At 45.9% G+C, this 20,870-nt stretch overlaps 1 protein-coding gene across 3 annotated transcripts in view; it reads right to left on the reverse strand.

Moving 5' to 3' along the window:
• LOC128845155 (uncharacterized oxidoreductase YjhC-like) overlaps window positions 1-20,870 on the reverse strand; it is a 71,401-nt gene that overhangs the window by 19,073 nt on the left and 31,458 nt on the right. For all 3 annotated transcript variants that reach the window (XM_054043523.1, XM_054043522.1, XM_054043521.1), the window contains 4 exons: window positions 11,862-11,918; window positions 8,775-8,905; window positions 6,555-6,609; window positions 2,188-2,280 (listed from right to left, as the gene is read on the reverse strand). In XM_054043523.1, the coding sequence (XP_053899498.1) occupies window positions 2,188-2,280; window positions 6,555-6,609; window positions 8,775-8,905; window positions 11,862-11,918 (336 nt within the window). The remainder of the gene's footprint in view (window positions 1-2,187; window positions 2,281-6,554; window positions 6,610-8,774; window positions 8,906-11,861; window positions 11,919-20,870) is intronic.

Raw genomic sequence — 20,870 nt, forward strand, 5'->3', positions numbered from 1 at the left:
CTAAGATCCTCAACAATGTAAATTAATCTCCAGCTTCCTTTTTGTTGAAGGCTGAAATCTAATGGTTGAGTATTTTAGCCTTCTCCATCTTCCAAACAGCTCGGAGTTGAAGCTAGGCAAATTCCGACTAGAAATAAGGTGCAATTTTTTTTAACAGTGAAGGTAATCACTGTAATAATGTACAAAGGGTTGTGGTGGATTCTCCATCACTAGAAATTGTTAATCAAGATTGGATGTTTTGATAAAGGATTTACTCTAGTTCAACAACAGCTACTGGACTTGAAGCAGAAATTAATTCAGGCAAGTCCTATGCCCGTGTTATGAGTCAGACGAGATGATCACAATGGTCCATCTGGCCTTAAAATCTATTACTGAAGCTCCCTCCTAACTTTTCTTTAATTTTTGATCCCATTTATTTATAAAATCTTTTAAAATTCACTTTTATACGAAGTTGGAGTCAGAAAGAAATCATCTCCTTCCCACGTTGAACACTGAACAAACAGCTTAGGAATGTTTTGGCTTCTTGTTTCTTCCAAAATATCAAGTGTTGGCCACCAGAAGCAAGATATCATCCTTGATGACTCAGTGTTTTGATGTTATACAGTAATTTTTATGTTCCAAGTGTGATGGTACCTCCCATAAGGCTTTATGAAAATATGCATATGAATGTATATATATAACATAACTAGAATGTGTTTTATACTGCATATGCCATGTAACATCTCTGTAAAGGTCATTCTCTACTGAATCTATTAATCCTATTTGTATGTGTGTATCACTTTTGTATTCGAAGTTATGAATATTGGCTGTGTACTTGTTTGATTCTAAGTAGGCTGTAGTGAAGCAGTTGGTCAGTTCCTGAGAAAAGACTCATCTCAGTAAGTGCCCAATCCGGAAACACTTAAGCCAACAATGAACTTGGAGGCACCAATACACATCTGGGCTTTCCCAGGAATGTGACTTGGCTGGTAAGTAACTCAGTCATGCAGGGACATGTGACTTGCCCAGGTGACTCCAAAACTCCATCTTGGAGCTGGACTTTGCATAGGAGAGAGGAGGGGGTCTCCACACACAAAAAGAAAGTCTATTTAAGCCCGTGGGAGACCCCTCCACTTTGTCTTCAGCTGGCTAAAGAGAGAGCCTCTCCTCCCCCCAGGATACTTGAAGGAAACTGGAACAAAGAACAGTGTACAGGGGGTGAGAGTGATTGCTGGACCCAGGCTAAAAGGAGATTAGTCTGTAAAAGGGAGCATTCTGGAACTGGTGAGGATCTTATCTGTATTCAGTTTCGTGTTTTAGTTTATTTTGTTTGGTGACTTACTTTGTTCTGTCTGTTACTACTTGGAACCACTTAAATCCTACTTTCTATATTTAATAAAATCACTGTTTACTTATTAATTAACTCAGAGTATGTATTAATATCGAGGGGAGCAAACAGCTGCGCATATCTCTCTATCAGTGTTAGAGGGCAAACAATTTATGAATTTACCCTGCATAAGTTTTATAGAGGGTAAAACGGATTTATTTGAGTTTAGACCCCATTGGGAGTTGGGCATCTGGGTGTTAAAGACAAGAACACTTCTGTTAGCTGCTTTCAGTGAAGCCTGCAGCTTTGGCGAAAGTAATTCAGACCCTGGGTCTATGTTGGAGCAGACGGGTGTGTCTGGCTCAGCAAGACAGGGTGCTGGAAAGGGAAAGCAGGGGTAGAAGTAGTCTGGGCACATCAGGTGGCAGCTCCCAAGGGGGGGTTCTGTGATCCAACCCATCTCACCAAGATCTTATTCATAGATTCATAGATTCTAGGACTGGAAGGGACCTCGAGAGGTCATCGAGTCCAGTCCCCTGCCCGCATGGCAGGACCAAATACTGCCTAGACCATCCCTAATAGACATTTATCTAACCTACTCTTAAATATCTCCAGAGACGGAGATTCCACAACCTCCCTAGGCAATTTGTTCCAGTGTTTAACCACCCTGACAGTTAGGAACTTTTTCCTAATGTCCAATCTAGACCTCCCTTGCTGCAGTTTAAACCCATTGTTTCTGGTTCTATCCTTAGAGGCTAAGGTGAACAAGTTCTTATGAAAACCAAAAGATGAGTTCCTTTTGCTTGGAAACTGAACACATTTTGAGATCAATGTAGTCAATATTTGGAAGATATGTTGCTTGAAAACAGTACTGTTCTCACCTTCTCTGCACGTTGCAGATAAATCTTCTTGGCTGAATATGGACAGGTCTGTTCAACTGAACAGTCTAAGCACCGACTGGCAGCTCCTTTGGGCTAAAACAAATTTACAATGGTTCATTATTTACAGTTTATTATTTATTAATTTTACTCATCTATTTTCATCCACAGAAAGACACTTCTTGCAATATTAGGAAGATATGACCCAAACACATTTTACCAGAGACAACTCCAACCAGATCCCCCTGTTCTTCCAGTAAACTTCCTCTTTCCTCATGGTAAGGAGGCAACACAGTCCCGTGTTTGGCACACAAGACCTCCTTCCGAACACCACCTCTTACACTGACTCAGTGTGTGATTTTGAACTAGACACAGCCAGGTTCTCAGTTTTCAATCTGTAAAGTAGTCATGAAACTACTTACTGCTTAAAGTTAGTCACCTGCTTAAGTGCTTTGCTGATTCGGGGCCAAAATAGGGATAATACTACTAAGCTAATACTGTGTTGTGAGGAGTATAACTAATAAATGTAAGGTGATTTGATATCCTTGGAGGAAAGACACTATACAAGTACTTATTACGGTAAAAGCTGTTTTATCCAGCATGTTGGGGGAATGGGGGGTGCCGGTAAGTGAAAAATGCCGGTTAACTAAGAGAGAGGGAGTTTGGGTGTGTGTGTGGGGTGCAGGGCTGGGGATTGGGGTGCAGGAGGGGATGAGGGGCGCAGGCTCTGGGAGGGACTTTGGGTGCAGGAGGGGGCTCAGGGTGCCAGATCTGGGGGGCGCTTACCTCAGGTGGCTCTCTGCAAGCACCAACCTGTCCCAGCTGCTCCTAGGTAGAGATGCAGCAGGCAGCTCTGCGCACTGCCCTCACCCTGCCCCGAGCGCTGGCTCTGCAGCTCCCATTGGCCGGGAACCGCGTCCAATGGGAGCTGTGGGGGCAGCGCATGTGGGCAGAGACAGTGTGCAGAGCCATCTGCCGCACCTCCACCTAGGAGCAGCCGGGACAGGTCACCGCTTGCGGGAAGCTGCCCGAGGTGAGAGGCCCCTGGATCTGACACCCCACACCCCTTCCCACGCCCTAAGCATCCTCCCGTGCCCAAATTCCCTCCGAGAGCCTGCGCTCTGCATGCCCTCCCACACTCCACCCCCTGCCGGCCCCACGCCAACTGGATTATAAACCGGAATTTCAATGAAGATCAGAAATGCTGGTTTATAGCGCTTTCTGGCTGGTGAAGTGCCAGATAAAACAGTGTTTACTGTATTATTAATACAATCAAGATAACCTGATGTTAGCACTGGTCATTGTTAATATGCACCCTACAGTATCCTGCAAATAAGGATATTCAGCTCTGTGAGTGACTGGCAGTTTGAACAAGTCACATAACTTCTTTGCACCGCAGTTTTCACATTTCTAAACGAGAGGGATTGTTGGGAGGCTTGATTTAATAATATTTATAAAGTAGCTATGAAGATGTGAAGTGCTACCTATTATTTCTCCATTAGGAATAAAGGTATCTACATAAATCATTTAAAAACACAGGTTGTTCAAATGAAACTCCTACAAATTACGACTGACACCAGCCGCTGCCGAAGTCACGGAGGCCACGGAAAGTCCCGGAATCCGTGACATCCCTGACCTCGGTGACAGACTCGCAGCCTTACTCATCATCTCCCAAGAAAACGTGGTTTACAGCCATCCAGTTGAGCCTGCAGTGCAAAGGCTGCAGCTAGCCCTCTGTCACCAGGGAGCGAGAGAAGCATATGCCAACAGTACTAAGTAAGATGCTCAGGCAGCAAGTAATTGGTAGTTAAAGTTGGAAAACAATTTTAATTTTACCCCATTTTCACATCTTCACAGTCTTCCAAGAATTCACCTTTGGGGTTGAAACCTTTGATCTCTGCCCAAAAATGATTTTTTTGAAGTCTGAGCAAATCTTCTCCCTCATTTTAAGGTATGGGACAGCAGAAAAAATTATGCAAAATATTCACTGTACAAAATTAAATCTACACATTCCTGAAGATACAGCAGAAGCGACCAGGGAGTAAAACTTTGAAGTTAAAATGGACATACAATAGCACTGTGTTTCGTTTGAGGACAAAAAGAAAGTTAAAATTATTTCTGAATTGGCGTCATTGGCATTTGGTGCCTAAAGCACTTAGGCTCTTTTGAAAATCCCAGCCTAAGGCTACGTCTGCACTACAGAGCCTATGATAGCATACGTTAATGCCTTAGTGCAGATGCAGCGTATGACACTATACGGAGTTTTTCTGTCACTAAAGGAATACCCCCCCCTTGAACGATGTTAGCTATGCTGACAGAAGAACTCTTGGCATAGCAGTGTTTGCACTGGGAGTTTTATTGGCATAGCTATGTTGCTAGGGGGTGTGGGGTTTTTTACATCTTAACCCGCATCACTATGCTGACAAAACTTTGTGGTGTAGACCCGGCATAATATTTTCATTAGAGTCAACGTTTTTTTACCACCACAATCCATAATCTCACTGCCCCAGCCTTACAGGCGCATGGGAAACTGGTCTCAGACTGCTGAGATTACAATTTCTATGAATGGAGTAGTAACAGTTTCTGCCCAGCCCGGTCCCATCACCTAAAACACCATCACAATAAAAACAACATGTAGGTGCTCTTTTAAGGGAGCCTTGCAAAAAACTGTCATCAGCCAATTAAAAGAAGCAGCAAAAATGTGAACCCAACAACAATTGCCTCAGCAAGGTGTGACCATCAAGGTCTAACTGGGACAATTTAAATGCTAACACTTTAAATACAGGCATTTTCCCCATCCCCCGCTTAAAAAACAAAGAAAAAGAAAGTAAGTGCAAATGGCTAAGTTAATGAAACACTGAGGTTGCACAATTATAATTACAAAAAGTCAAGATCTGGAAAATGCAAAGGCTCCACCAGCCACAAGTATTTAGCCTCATTGCTCATGTATGATGTACTAATATCTATTCCTATTGGTCTGGTTAAACATGTAACTCAACAATGGTGTTTAGATACCCACAATTATAGGTACCTTAGAAATGCCCAATGTTGATATTACCCACACCTGAGATTCATATTACAGTTTAAGTAACAATATGTATACTAAAAGACACAGAATTTATAGATGCCTAAATTAATGTTGCTGGTGGATCCTTAAATTATTTCACTGCTTATTATTTGTATTGTGGTAGTGCCCAAAATCTGCTAAAACACGTTTCAAGCCCCAAAGAGCTTATACTTTGCAAACAAACTGAACATATGCAGGACAGGGGAAAGGGATACACTACACAAGAAAAGTAATCTGGATGATGGCAGGCACATCTTGTTAGCTTCATATTGGGTTTAGGTTTTTTTTGGTTGGTTGATTTTTGAATGTAAGTGTATTCGTGTTTTGTAAGCAAAGCTGCAACAGTAGTTTTTATGTTCTGCATTTCCTTTTTGGTGAATCCAAAGGACAACCAGACTGTTACATTTACATAGCCTTTGCATTTTTATAAACTGATCATGACATGAAACATGATTGTTAGGAATGAACACCTATGCGGACAAACTCTTTTGTCCTGACTATTTTTTTAAACAAATTCAGATTATTTAGCTGAATATTTATTCTCTTAAAAGTTACCTTACAATTAATAGATGTTTTAAATTAACATTAGAAAGTCAATATTTTTTCCATTTAAAAAAAAAATCCAAGGTCCCAAACTGTGAATCTGAATATTCTACAAACTGTGGGCCCAATCTGGTAAAAATGTACGCGCATGAGTAATTTTACTCACGTGAGTAGTTTTATTGACACAAATTAAAATCCAAATCTAAAGTAGAGGTAGATACTGAAAATGGCTTGGAACAATTTTATAGCATGGAAGGTGCTAAAGGGAATGGAAGGCACAATGGGAAAGCCAGGATGAGCTAGCTAAGTGTGTCTTTAGAAGTAATGCATACTATACTGAGATTAAAAAAAAATTTAAATAAACAGCATAAGCAATTTCTGCTTGGGCTATTTCATTTTAGGCTCTCTACACTACGGAGTTATTTCACTAGGGCTTCACGGCCTTGGCTACTGTAAGAATAGGCTTCTGTTAACACAAAACAAGAATGGAATGTTTATGTCATTTTCCCTATATATTTCAAAATGCACATTTTTAAGCAGGAAAACTACTGATAACTACAGGCATGTTTAAAATGGTCACATACTTTCTGGAAAGAAAATAAAATGGAGATTAAATGATAATATAGACCCCAATGTAGCAAAGAAGTGTGAACTTGATTTACAGCATGTGCTTATGTGACTTAAACACATGCTTAAATGCTTTGCTGAAATAAGGCTAGAGACTTTGAGTATTCCTTCATACAGGTGTATTTATACAAACCTTATGCTCATTAGTAAAATGAGAAAGACTGCCAAAAGATGACACCTTTAAGCACCTGAAATAAAACAGACATTTTCATAAATAAACAAACATATCAACATAAAAAAGTGTAAAAATGGTCATTTTTTTAACCGTTCATTTTGGGCTTGATCCAACACTCCGAAGTCTACAGAAGTCTAACTAATTTCAATCCAACCTAGATCGGGCTTTTAGATATTCAAAGTCCTTCAACACCGATTAATTGATGGTTTTCTGTTGCACTAGTGGAGCAACTGTTTTCTCTAAGATTTTTTTCTGATGACATGTCTTAGTATTGGGAATAATTTTCTTACTCAGGAAATTTCTAACTGAGCAGGGTCCTAGTCAACGGAATGATGTCAGAAGAGCTCTGATTTTTTTCTCTTGTCTCCAGTTTCTGTTATAAGAATTTACAAACAATAACTGTCTGGGCTGCCTTCAAGGAACTGGAAAAAATATGTCTTTAATTCTATACTAAAAAAGTTATGGGACTAAAATGAGTCCGAGAATACAAATATAACATCTCTATGTTTATACTTTTAAGTCAAGGATCACAATTTCTTTATGACCTCTAGTCCAGGATCAGTGCTGGATAATATTTACTGGTCCTGAAAGTGTTAGCATTGGTCCCACTGGATGTTCTGAGAGGTGAGGAGCTATCAAACAGTAAAAATCACATCATTCTGATTCTCATCTTCTTTTCCTCCCTCACCCACTTCAGTTCTGGCATGATTTTTAGAAACTGATATTTCACAGACTGTTCGAGATTATGGACCAGTGAAGATAAATGACTTCAACAGGAGCTGCACAACAGTAACGGAGACTATCTGAACATTTAAAAGATGTAATCCAACTTGGCTAATTCTAGTGGTTTTAGAGATAATGTTACAGAAATTAAGTATTTTACAAAAATAAAAGAGGGATAATAAAAATAAGATATTAAGGTCTGATATCTCAATCTGTCAGGATAGAAAAATAATGTATGTCATTGAGAAATGGAAATGCCTCGCTTTCCACAAGCTGACCTTCCAAGGAATATTTCTAGCCTTGAAGATTAGTAAAATTATCACACCTTGAAATTGTCACTGTGACGACCAACAAAGCACTTAAGTCCCATTTAAGCACATGTTTATGTTCTTTGCTGAACTGGGGCCCTTAAGCACTGGTTCAGAAGTAGACACAGCGAGTCCCAGACCCAGGGCCATTGTCATTCCAATTCCTCCATTTTTGAGGATTCCATCCTTTTCTGATAAATACTAGTTTTACATCCAACTTGCAACTAACTCACCAGTGAAGCTATAATGGTTTAGTTAGCTAATTTGCCTAGGTTGGTGATTTTGGACAGACTGGAGAATTCAATTTAAAAAAAGAAATTATACCGTTCTTGGAATACTAAGTTTCAGGAGAGAAAGAATGACCTGTGGCTAAGGTACTAGTGTTGGACTCAGGAGATCTGGGCTGAGCTCCCAGCTCTGTCACACAGACTCACTGTGTGACCTTGGAAAAGTCACAGACTTTGCCTCAGTTCAAAATCCATAAAATGGATATAAAAAAACCCTACCTCACAAGGGCATTGTAAGGGTAAATTCATTAATATTTGCAGTGCATTCAGATACTACAGTGATGGAGACATACATGTCCCGAGATAGATACTTTCCCCCACAATCTGATTATCGCCTTTGGTTTATTCTTCCTGCCAGGATGTAATAACAACTACAAGCATTTTCCTTTAAATAATGTGAACGGCAAGATTTAAATCAAGGTAATTTAATCTATCATTTTTTGTATCACTGCAGGAGATCTACATTTAGAAGGTGGTTCAGCCTTCTTGTTCTCTAGGAGGGTGATGGTCAATGACACGCAGAGGGGAAAAGAGCTAACTGGAGCTAGGTTTACACTACAAAGTTTTGTCGGCACAGCTATGTCAGCAAACCTCCAATGCAGATGCAGTGATACTGACAGAAGAGTTCTTCTGACGACATAAGTACTGTCGTTTGGAGGAGTGGTGCTACGGTGCCGACAGAAAGACTCCTTCTGTCATCATAAGCTGCATCTACACTGGCAAAACATCTGTAGCCTAGACACGGCCTTAGTCTCTCGGAAGGGGAAAGTTACATAAAACGTGTGTAACTATAGCACCCCTTATTTGTGTTTGCACATGTTTATTCTTAGAACAAATATGATAAAAAAGATGCTGTAAACCTTTTATCACCCATCCAAAAATTAATGAGGTCGATGTCATGGCAGGACTTGGCTAACAAAGAAAATGTACTTTCTGCTTCATTCCTCCAATTTCCTCTCACAAACGAGTGGGCAAAATGCCAGAATCCAACCTATGCTTACAAGAAATAAACAGTAATTAATGAAATGAATAGATACAAATAATTTATAGTTTAAAACAATTAATCATCCCAAATCTGGAAGGAGAAGGGGCTTGACAGCTAAGAAGGTGCTAGATTGACAGGCTCACGGAGGTCTTATTACAAGGAACAGGTACAGCAAGAGAAGCAGTAGTGCATGCTTACCTCGCCCTATGCCCTACGAGTGCTTCTTACTCTGGACCTGGAAGGAGGAACTTTAGGGACTCAAGTGACCCTGGCTTTCAATCCCTGGCTTCCCTATGAGACTATCAAAGTTACCAATTAGTGCTAACCGCGGTTGTCTTCTATAATATGGACCCCTGTTTACTAGAAACTTGAATGAAGATACCAAATTCATTTCAGCTAGAAAAACATCACCTTGGTGCATCCTCCAAAAACCATGTTTGAAATTTGTATATTGCATAATCTTAACATACAGAAAACACAAGTAAGGACCACTGATCCTGTAAATAATGCAGATTTCAACCACTTATATATATCAGATAGTTTGAAAATTATATTATTTTCAATTTTTTCTTAGTGAAAAGTTTGTGGTAAAAAGGGAAAATTTAGCAAAATACATTAAATTGTGTCAACAATATTTCCATCTGAAATGTCACACACATTTCACTAACTTCTTCATTATACTTCAGTGACAAAAATGGGCTATGTCTATCATACGGACTCCATTTTGTACTATGCGTTGAGGATATATCTAAACTTGCCCAAGGCAAGTACATATTGAATTGCTTCCAGACAGCTGGCCTGCCCAGGAAAGTTGCTTAACGCCTCATTGAAGAACTATTACCGAGAAGCCATCAAGATGGCAGTTTGGACCTATCAGACTTAAATGTCTCTCAACTGCTGGTCCATCCCCATGGAACAATGTTTTTTTCTACACAGTGGCCTGTGGGGAGGACAAGAATGACAGGGGAATGGGAGCTAGCACATTCCAGGTAAGCACAGGGCAGGAAGACAGAGACTAGTGCTACTCTGAGCAGGGGATCAAATATCACCAAACTCAAGGAGGACTTGCAGGAGAAAGAGGATAGGAGAGACTCTGTCCTGCCTATAATGCTGAAAAATTCCCCACTTCCAGAAGGGGTGAGATAGGGAGGCTCAGGACTTTTCTTGTTTTAAAAGATCTATAACTCTTGAATTCTTTCAAGAGAGAAGTGTCTGTGGTTAAGAAATTTCTTTGCTAGCCCTGTGTTTCTTGCTTTCCTTTGTCTGCACAGGGCTTAAACTAGAAGCCCAGAGCATCCACAGCCTCAGTGGAGTTCAGTGGGAGCATGAGTAAGCAACTGTGAGGCTCAGGAGGTCTCAGACACAGATTTTGAGGTCTAGGGCAGCAATGCCCCATGTCCCAAGGAAAGGCACAAAGAGGTCTAAGTCTTGGAGTGTGTCCTAAGGACCCAGAAATGGTGATGAGAGTCTACCCAGACCCAGCTGGCTTGGAAACACATGAGAGCCAGTATACGGATCCACTCAGACTGGTGTCCATACAAAGGGATATTGGGCCAGACGGTAACAACTTATACTTCCTATAAACTCCAAAAATGGAGTTCCAGGAAACAAAACAAAAACCATAGTCCCTCCCAATCTGCTTAAGTATAAACAAACAATTTGGCATCTTCCTTGTGAATGATCCAATCCAGATTTGTTTGGCTAAGTGTCACAGCAGAATTTGTTGAATATCTAAAATCCTTTTCACTAAAAAAAGGAGGCTAATTTCCTGAGTGTTATTAATGTAAGAAGATCATAGGAAAATTCTGCTTTTCTAAACACCTGATTCCTGCCAGTTTATTAAAAATGCCTTAAACTGGGGACACAATTTATGTGACTTTAATTTTGCCGAGCGAGAGACCGGAGAATCTGCCACCGTATCCGGTGCCGCCCCAAGGCTTGGACACGGTAGCTTCCTATATATGAAAAGTATATAGTGTCATTTATCCACTGTTCTTGGAAACTGAAGTATTCCTCCTAAAAAGGAATAGTGAACAAAGACAATGTTTGTCTGCTTGGAATTTATAAGCCACATTAGTTTCTTACATATTAAACCACAACTGACATGGTAGGGCAAAAAACATTACTGACATTTAAATCAAATTTAATTTCAATGCTTGAATTTTTAAGTTTTCACTAACTTTAAACAGTGATGATCTGACAGTAAATTTCTTCTGACTGATATCAACTTTAGAAATAAAAATCCAACATTTTGCTGAAAAATTTAAAAAACACATTGGTAAGGCCCCCACAAAATAATGCTCTTAGCACCTTTTCATAGCTCTGATTAGAAGTTACTACAAACTATTTCCAGATATTGCCCATTCCCGCTGATTCAACAGATGCTGTTGGTGTACAAACAAGGAGATACATGAGAAGGAGCTAGATTCATGTGGGGGAGAAGAGAATCAAATTTGCCAAATAAGATGGGACAAAATATGAGAGATTCTCCCTCGCCCACACACATATACTTTTAAAAATGGATCACAGTCAGCAGAAAGTTCAAAACAAAAAAATTGTTTAGGGGTGCTTCTCATTACAACGGTCATGGACGTGCAGTCAGCAGTTCTCCAGTAAGTTACCCCCGAGTTTTGGCAACAAGAGGATTAAGCAATTTGTTTTCTAAAGCATTTAAAAAGGAATATTTCTAGTTGTTTTATGTTCACAATAGATGATTAATAAAGAATATAAAAAATACACAAGACTTAAAAAATAGTAAAATAAAGTCTGTTGTCTCAAATCCTATTTAACTAATTAAATTTTGTAACAAAGAAGGAAAAGGAACAATAGTATTCAGCACTTAGTTGCATCTAGTACACTTGAGAAGAAGCTGAATAGCATATATGCTAAGTGTTATTTACTACTAAGGCACTGATTAATAGGTATAACACAGCTCAGATAATACCATGACACACACACTTACGGGCTCCAGATGCTGTATGTGGCAGATGTCTCCAATTGCTCCAGCATCTAGTAGCTCCTATATTAACACACAGCGAGGAAACATAACTCAGTTTGCTCTGCCTATCCAGATACACAAAGCCTCTTTCTGATACCACAAACAGACATGGCAACTCTCGCGAATTTATCGTGTGAGTTGTGATTTGTGAGTAAAATTCAGTCTCACTCATGATCTAGCGATAGAACTCTCAAATGTCAGGATTTTTTCTGAGCCGCACCACATTCTTAAAATGGGTTTCTGGTCAAACAGGAGTTACCCCCCACAAACAAAAGAATGTGGTTTCGCACCTAGACAGTAACTTCCAAAGTACTTTGAAAGACAATGAGAATTCATGTACATATCAGATAAAAAACGCTTACTTACCTTTTCCTAACTGTTGTTCTTCGAGATGTGTTGTTCACGACCATTCCACATTAGGTGTGCGCGCGCCGCGTGCAGGAGCGTCGGAAACTTTTTCCCTTAGCGGCTCCCGGCAGGGCCCCCGCCAGAGTGGCGCCACTGTGCTGTGCATATATACCCACACTGGCTCGACCCCCTCCAGTTCCTTCTTGCCGGCAACTCCAACAGAGGGGTAGGAGGATGGGTGGTGGAATGGACGTGAACAACACATCTCGAAGAACAACAGTTAGGAAAAGGTAAGTAACCGTTTTTTCTTCTTCAAGTGCTTGTTCACATCCATTCCACATTCGGTGAATCACAAGCTTACTGTTGGAGGAGGGTAGGGTCACGAAACAATTGATCGGAGGACCGCCCTGCCAACTGCCGCGTCCTCCCATGCCTGCTGGTTGACCGCGTAGTGGGTCATGAAGGTGTTCACCAATGACCAGGTGGCCGCCCTGCAGATCTCCTGGATCGGGATCTGTGCCAGGAAGGCCGCAGAAGCTGCCTGTGCTCTGGTCGAGTGGGCCATGATCGCTGGAGCTGGGACACTTGTGAGGTCATAACACACCCGAATGCAGCTCGTGATCCACGACGAGATTTGCTGCGCCGACACCGGAAGGCCTCGCAACCTCTCAGCTACAGCCACGAACAGTTGCGTGGATTTACGAAAGGGCTTGGTCCAAGTAGAATGCCAGCGCTTGGCGGACATCTAGGGTGTGCAGGCTGCGGTGCCTCGGGTCCGCATGGGGTTTGGGAAAAAACACCGGCAGACAAATGTCCTGGCCCAGATGGAATTGTGAGACCACCTTTGGGAGGAACTTAGGATGTGGGCGGAGCTGCACCTTGTCTTTGTGAAACAGTGTATGGTGGCCCCGAGGTGAGAGCCCTCAGCTCAGATACCCTTCTGGCCAAGATGACAGCCACCAGGAATGCCACCTTCCAGGAAAGGTGGAGAAGGGAGCAGGTAGCTAGGGGCTCGAACGGGGGCCCCATAAGCTTAGAAAAGACTAAGTTAAGATTCCATGGTGGGACTGGGGGGCATGTGTAAGGGAACACCCTTTCCAGACCTTTGAGGAATCGCCCCACCATTGGTGGGATAAAACTGAGCTACCTGAAAACCCTGGGTGGAAGGTGGAGATAGCCGCCAGGTGCACCTTAATCGAGGACGGGGCCAGCCCCTGCTGCTTGAGGTGCAGTAGATATTCTAGAATGGTCGGCACCGGGGCCTGGAGTGGCTGCACCTGTTGTGGCCCACACCAGCACGAGAACCTCTTCCACTTGGCCAAGTAAGTCGCCCTGGTAGAGGACTTCCTGCTACCAAGTAGAACCTGCTGCACAGGAAGGGAGCACTGGCTCTCCAAAGCATTTAACCACATAGCTTCCATGCCGTCAGATGCAACAATTGCAGGTCGAGGTGGAGAAGCCGCCCCCTGTCCTCCATAATGAGGTCCTGATGTAGGGGCAGAGTTATCGGGGCCTCCACCGACAGCTCCAGGAGCGTGGTGAATCAGTGCTGGCGGGGCCAGGCCGGGGCGATGAGAATGATCGATGCCCTGTCCCTGCGCACCTTGAGCAGTACCTTGTGCACCAGAGGAAGCAGGGGAAAGGTGTATTTCAATTCCCTTCCCCGCGGGATCGCGAAAGCGTCGGCTATTAAGCCCGGGCTGCAACCCTGGAACGAGCAGAATTGCAGGCACTGGGCATTGCCCTTGGTAGCAAACAGGTCCACCCGGGGAAACCCCCACTTTCAGAAGACTGAAAGCACGAGGTCTGCTCTGAGCATCCACTTGTGCATGCGGTAGGACCTGCTGAGGTGGTCCACCAGTTCGTTCCGCTCCCCCGGGAGATACACCGCCTCGAGGTGAATGGCATGGGCTATGCAAAAGTTCCAGAGAAGGAGAGCCGTGTGGCAGAGTGGGGAGGAACGGGCTCTGCCCTGCATGTTTATGTAAAACATGGCGGTCGTGTTGTCTGTCAGAACTATCACGCTGTGACCACTCAGAGAGGCGTGAAAGGTCTGGCATGCTAAACGAACCGCCCTGAGCTCCTTCATGTTGATATGGAGCGATCGCTCCGGCGCCAACCACAAGCCCTGAGTCCTGAGGTCCCCCAGGTGAGCCCCACATCTGAGGTCTGACGTGTCTGTTACCAGCGTCAAGTCCGGCTGTTGTGCGGCAAAGGGGATGTTTTCGCAAACCACGGTCTGGGACCGCCACCACATCAAGGAGACCAGCCCAGCACATCCCCTGGGGCTGTCACTATCAAGTCTAGGGGGTCCCTGCCAGGGCGGTATACACGGGTGAGCCAAGCCTGCAGCGTCCTGAGTCTCAGTCTGGCATGCTTGACCACATGTGTACAAGCTGCCATGTGGCCTACTAGCCGCAGGGAACATCTGGCCGTTGTAGTGGGAACTGGCACAGGAAGTTCACTGCTTGCTGGATGGCCAGGAATCGTGATTCCAGAAGGCTTGCCCTTGCCTGTACCGCGTCTAGAACTGCCCCTATGAATTCCACTCTCTGCGTTGGAACGAGAGTGGACTTGGGAATGTTGACAAGGAGCCTCAGCTTGCGGAATAGACTCAAGGCCGTCTGCACGTCGGACCGAACCTCCTCTTCGGACCGACCCGCCAGGAGCCAGTTGTCAAGGTACGGGTAAAATCGAATCCTCTGCCTCTGTAAGAATGCCGCCATTACCACCATGCATTTTGTGAATACCCGGGGGGCCACAGCTACGCCAAATGGTAAAACTGCGAACTGGTTCACGGTGAAGCGCAGGAATCGGCGATGAGCTGGGTGGATGGCGATATGAAAGTATGCGTCCTTCATGTCGAGGGCAGCATACCAGTTTCCTGGATCCAGGGAAGGGATGATGGTGCCCAGAGAGACCATGCGGAACCGGGCCTTGACCAGGAACTTGTTTAGCCCGCGCAGGTCTAGAATGGGATGAAGGCCCCCTTTGGCCTTGGGGATGAGGAAGTAGCGGGAGTAGAACCCTTTCCCCCTTAGGTCTAAGAGTACTAGCTGTACCGCTCCCGCCTCTAGGAGCGAGTGAACCTCCTTTTCTAGGAAATGCTCGTGAGAAGGGTCCATGAAGAGGTATGGGGAAGGGGGGTGGGGAGTAGGCAGGGAGGAAAACTGTAGCATGTTCCCACTTCACACTGTGCGTAACACCCAACGGTCTGATGTAATGCTGGACCACGCACGGAGAAGCGGGACAGGCGGTTGAGGAAACAAGGGGATGGATCCGGTAGTTGATCTGGTACGCGGTCCTCGAGTGCACCTTCAAAAGCCTGGCTTAGGGCCCGGCTGAGATTTATGTTGGCCTTGGCTCTGGCCCGGCCTATTGGAGTTGTTGTTATTATTGCGCCACCTCCTGTTGTCTCCGCCTCGTCTGCGGTAAGGCTCCTGTCGAGGACGAGGCTGATACTGGCGCTGGGGAGGAGGCTGTGGCTTGAAGGGCTTCCTCTGAGTCTCCGGGGTATGCATACCCAGCGACTTGAGTGTAGCTCTAGAGTCCTTGAGGCTATGCAGCTTTGCGTCCGTCTGGTCCGAAAAGAGCCCAGATCCTTCGAAGGGGAGGTCCTGGAGCGAATTCTGGACCTCAGGCGGCAGACCTGACTCCTGCAGCCACGCCGAGTGCCGCATGACCACGCCCGACGCGATTGTCCTGGCTGCTGCGTCCGCCGAGTCCAAGGACGCTTGGAGGGAGGTTTTCGCTACAGCCTTGCCTTCCTCCACCAGGGCCGTGAACTCCTGTTGGGAACCTTGCAGGAGGTTGTCCTTAAATTTCCCCACTGCTGCCCAGGAGTTGAAGTTATGCCTATTGAGGATGGCCTGCTGGTTAGCAATCCTCAACTGGAGGCCCCCTGACGAATACACCTTCCTGCCGAACAGGTCTAGGCGTTTTGCTTCCTTGGCCTTAGGGACCGGAGCCTGTTGCCCATGGCGCTCTTTCTCGTTTACCACCGAGACTACAAGGGAACATGGGCTCGGGTGGCAGAACAAGAAGTCGTATCCTTTTGACGGGGCGAAGTACTTGCGCTCCACACCTTTGGCTGTTGGTGTGCTGGATGCCGGGGTCTGCCATATAGTCGTGTAATTAGACTGAATGGTCTTAATGAGCGGGCGCGCTATTCTGGATGGACCTTCTGGACTCAGAATGTCCACCATGGGGTCCTCCTGCTCAACTGTCTCCTCGGCTTGCAACCCCAAGTTATGGCCACCTTACATAGCAGCTCTTGGTGGGCTTTGTGGTTATTGGTGGAGGTCCTGTTACCGCCGTGCCTGCTACTGCTTCATCCGGGGATGACGAGGAAGTTAGCAGCTGCTCAGCTTCCTCCGGCCGGTCTCCCTGGTCCTCCTTCCCCAGGGGAGGAGCTTCCGGCTCGAGCTGGGGGCGGTGGCCTGGGGGCGGCACCGGATACGGTGCCAGACTCTCCGGTCTCTCGCTCGGCACGGCTGCGGGTGGCTTGGACACCATAGCTTCCCTTATGGAGGACCGTCAGTGCGGGGACCGGGACTGCTGCACTGAGTAGCTGGCCCTGGAGGGAGCACCTTGTCGCTGGTGATAGGCCAAAGGCGTCCAGAAGGGCCAGTGTCCTGGCGGTCCCCATTGTGGTTGCCAACCAGTTTGTTGTTCCCTGCTGTCCGGAGCCCGGTGTGGGTAGCTGTATTGGCCCGAGTCGGCGCCGGACCCCGCCGACGCCGAGCGTGAGGGCCACGGTGGTGCCGTCGATCTGTGTTGGCAGGAGGTTGATGATCATTGGATGAGTTTAAACGAGCATGTTCTCTAATAGATCAGCAACCTAATAACGAAACAATGTTAACCGGGACGAATTTAAGTGAGGAGTTACTGTAATTTGTATGGACATATTTTTCCATCAGTACAGCATAGTTAGCAATTTGAAATTGGAAAGTGGCCAATGAACAGGCTTCTTGCTGATCAGGAGAGGGACCAGTACCGCTGCTCTCTGGATCGGGACCAGGACCGGGACCAATGCCGGGAGCAGTGCCTGGACAATGTCCTCGAACGGTGCACCATTGCTGGCTTTCCTTTCGACAGCACCCTGGGCCCGGGTGCCGGAGGCTTTTCCCTGGCCAGGAGGGGGCTTGCCACCACCAGTCCGATGAGGTCTTTTGCCGCCTCAAAGGTGTCAGGCGTGGAGGGCTGATCTATTACGCCCTCGAGCCCTTCGTCCGCACTGAGTTAACTTATGGCTGGACTCGGTGTGACTTGTGGCGCCGGTGCCACCGGTGCCAAAGTCGGTGCGGTGTGCATTCCGCTCTTCCCGGTATCCGGGGCCTGATATAGTGCCGGTCTCCTTTGCGGGGAGCGTCCGCGCCCCTCCTTTGGTTTTGCGTTGGGCCGTACCGGGGAGGACGAGCGGTGCTGGGGCCTACTTTGGCATTCCGAGGCCGACGGCTTGCGGTGTTTGGCCGGTACCAGGTCTCTTGATGACTCCGGGGCGCTCTGCACCGAGGAGGCTGAGGCTGGCGTCGGGCGTTCCGGGCCCGATGGCTGCAACGCGGCCTCCATCAACAACTACTTTAAGTGAAAGTCTCTCTCTTTCTTTGTTCTCGGCTTAAAGGCCTGCAAATTTTACACTTCTCTGCTTGGTGAACTTCCCCCAGGCAACGTAGACAGGAGTCGTGGGGGTCACTAACCGGCATAGGCTTGCGGCACGTGGCGCAAGCCTTACACCCTTGGGCCTGCGGCATTCCCCGCAGCCCGGGGCAGGTGCTAGAATCCTCCAAGCACCTAATCTATTAAGTGTCCAACAACAATGAAATGCTAACTAACTGATAACTAACTGATAACAGCTATGCAACTCTAAGGCTAAGGGATTGCTTCTCTTACGAGAGCAAGAGGTTGTTCCAACGCCGCCACGGACGGTAAGAAGGAACTGGAGGGGGTTGGGCCAGCAGGGGTATATATGCACAGCGCAATGGCGCCACTCTGGCAGGGGCCCCGCCGGCCCACTGGGAGCCACTAAGGGAAAAAGTTTCCGACGTTCGTGCACGCAGCACGTGCACACCTAATGTGGAATGGATGAGAACAAGCACTTGAAGAAGAAACAAAGCTATCAAGCTAATGGGGGGGAAGAGACACCGTGGCTACACCCCAGCAGGGAAGAGAAACTTCATCTGAGGTATAAAGAAGAGGGAGAGCCAAACCTCAAATAAGCAACTGAATCAGCTGGGAAAAAAAGAACTTACTCACCTTGTGCAGTAACGATGGTTCTTCGAGATGTGTGGCCCTGTGGGTGTTCCACTGTAGGAGTACGTGCGCTGCTGATCGGAGAACTTCGGTAGCAGAGTCTGTTCGGCCCGTAGAGTCATAGCGAGAACTCCGAAGTAGAGGGGAGGAGGGCGGGTAGCGGAGCACCCGCAGGGACACACATCTCGAAGAACCATCGTTACTGCACAAGGTAACTTCTTCTTCGACTAGTGTCCCTATGGGTATTCCACTGTAGGTGATTCCTGAGCAGTACCCCCCTTGGAGGGCTGGGAATTCGGAGTTCGGTTAGTCACAGATGAAAGTACTGTGGAGCCAAAGATGGCATCAGAGGCAGAGTCCCTGGTGATTGCATAATGTTCTGCAAAGATGTGGACTGATGCACCCATCAACCCTGAAACCGGGGGGGCGGGACTACTCAGGGAGACTAGTTTCAGAGTAGCAGCAGGGAGACTAGGGGTTTAAAAAGCCTGCTCCTAAGTGACCAGTGGAGCTAGCGAACACAAGCAGCTAACAGAGGAGTTTGGCGAAGGAGTTCTCCAGGTTAAGGAGGAGCAACTACATGAGCCTTGGGGTGAGTCTGTTGTCTGTAGTGTGTGTGTTTGTGTTTGTGTTTGTGGTGTGCTTGCTGCTTGACTGAAGTATATAGTGTGGTCGGTTTGTTTGGGGGACTGTGAGCTGAGTCTAGCAAGGCTGAGAGCTTCTTAACCAGGCTTTGATCCCTAAGCCCCTTAGCACCCATCAACCCTAAACCAGGGGGTGGGGCTACTCAGGGAGACCAGGGGGTTAAAAAGCCTGCTTCTAAGCGACCAGAGGAGCTAGCGAACACAAGCAGCCACCAGGGAAGATTTGCGAGGGAGTTTAGGGGGGTGTATGTGGCAGAGGCCAGATACACTTAACATTCTTTAAGGCAATAAACACCCCCTGATAAAAACAAAACAACGACAGAGGAAAGAGCTGCAGGAGTAAAAAGAGAATGTAGGCAGAAGACCAGCAACAGAGTGGGGGCTATCCAGTTTATTGCACCCAATGCAGCATGTATGGTTACCTATCCTATCGTATGTGTACATTCAGTGCAAGGAGCTCGTGGCCCTAAGAGACCATGTATGAGCTTTGGAGACCAGGGTGGCGGAGCTGGCGGAGCTGAGGGAGACAGAGAGGTACATAGATGAGACTTTCCAGGACACAGCAGAACGATCCCACCCCCAGTCTGACAGCCTTTGTGCTGTTGAGGAGGATGAAAGTCCCAGGGAAGGAGAACATCCAACTGGAGCAGAGGGGAAAGATCCTGTAGTTGGGACCCTCCTTCCAGATGATGATGTGGTTTCCTCTCGCACTGAGGATACCTCTCCCGGGGAGAAAACTCCAGTTATTAGGAAGAGACAGGTAATAGTAATAGGGAATTTGATCATTAGAAACATAGATAGCTGGGTTTGCAAGGACTGGGAGAACTGCATGGTGACTTGCATTCCAAGTGGGAAGGTTGCAGATCTCTCAAGACATGGGGAGGAGCTGGTGGTCGTGGTACATGGAGGTACCAATGACAAAGGGAAGGATAGGAGAAAGGTCCTGGAGGCCAAATTTAGGCTCATGGTATATCTCATCTGCCTCTCTCCAGTGTCACTATTCTGTAATATCAAATGTATTTATAGCTAAATATCAATTTAAGTCAAAATTAACAGCATCTCTTTTAACTTGTCAAGATCGTTGTGACCCCGGGAGCCTCTCAATGCCAATTGGCAGAGGGCACAACATAACATAACTCATACAAGGCCTGACACACTCATTGCCCCACCTCACTATAGTCATAATCTGTATCTAAAAGATGTCTTGTAAGGTATCATATATAAACTGGTAACATGCTGGTCATTAATATTATTGTGGGGTGTATGAAGAATTATAAATATGTGCCAGAAATACATTCTCAAAATGTGTTTGGCAGGCAGGGTTTAAGTCATCCCGTTCTGGACAAAGGAATGTATCTTGCTTGGATGTTTCTCCAATGTAAACTGAACATGAGAGACAATGAAATTACATTTACACGCAAGACAGAAAAAGCCATTAGGCAAACCAGTGTGGGGGATGGCCACTTAATTCTCTCAGCGCGGGATGGACGCTGCAGCTCCAGGAAACCTTCCTGCCTCCTGAAGCAATACCATTGAACTTTGGAAGATATAAGCAAGGACAAAGAGCCATCTTGTGTATCCATTACTGAGCAGATGCAAAATGTCAGAGCTCTTGTACATCTCAGAAAAGTGGAACCTTTTAACAAAGAGGGTTGAAAGTCTCTGAAAACTGAACATAGGTGAGAAACTTGCTCAGACCAAGACTGTAGCTTGCTGAAGTTAAATTTAG

This window comes from Malaclemys terrapin, chromosome 11, assembly GCF_027887155.1.
Source record: "Malaclemys terrapin pileata isolate rMalTer1 chromosome 11, rMalTer1.hap1, whole genome shotgun sequence".
Taxonomy (NCBI): domain Eukaryota; kingdom Metazoa; phylum Chordata; order Testudines; family Emydidae; genus Malaclemys; species Malaclemys terrapin.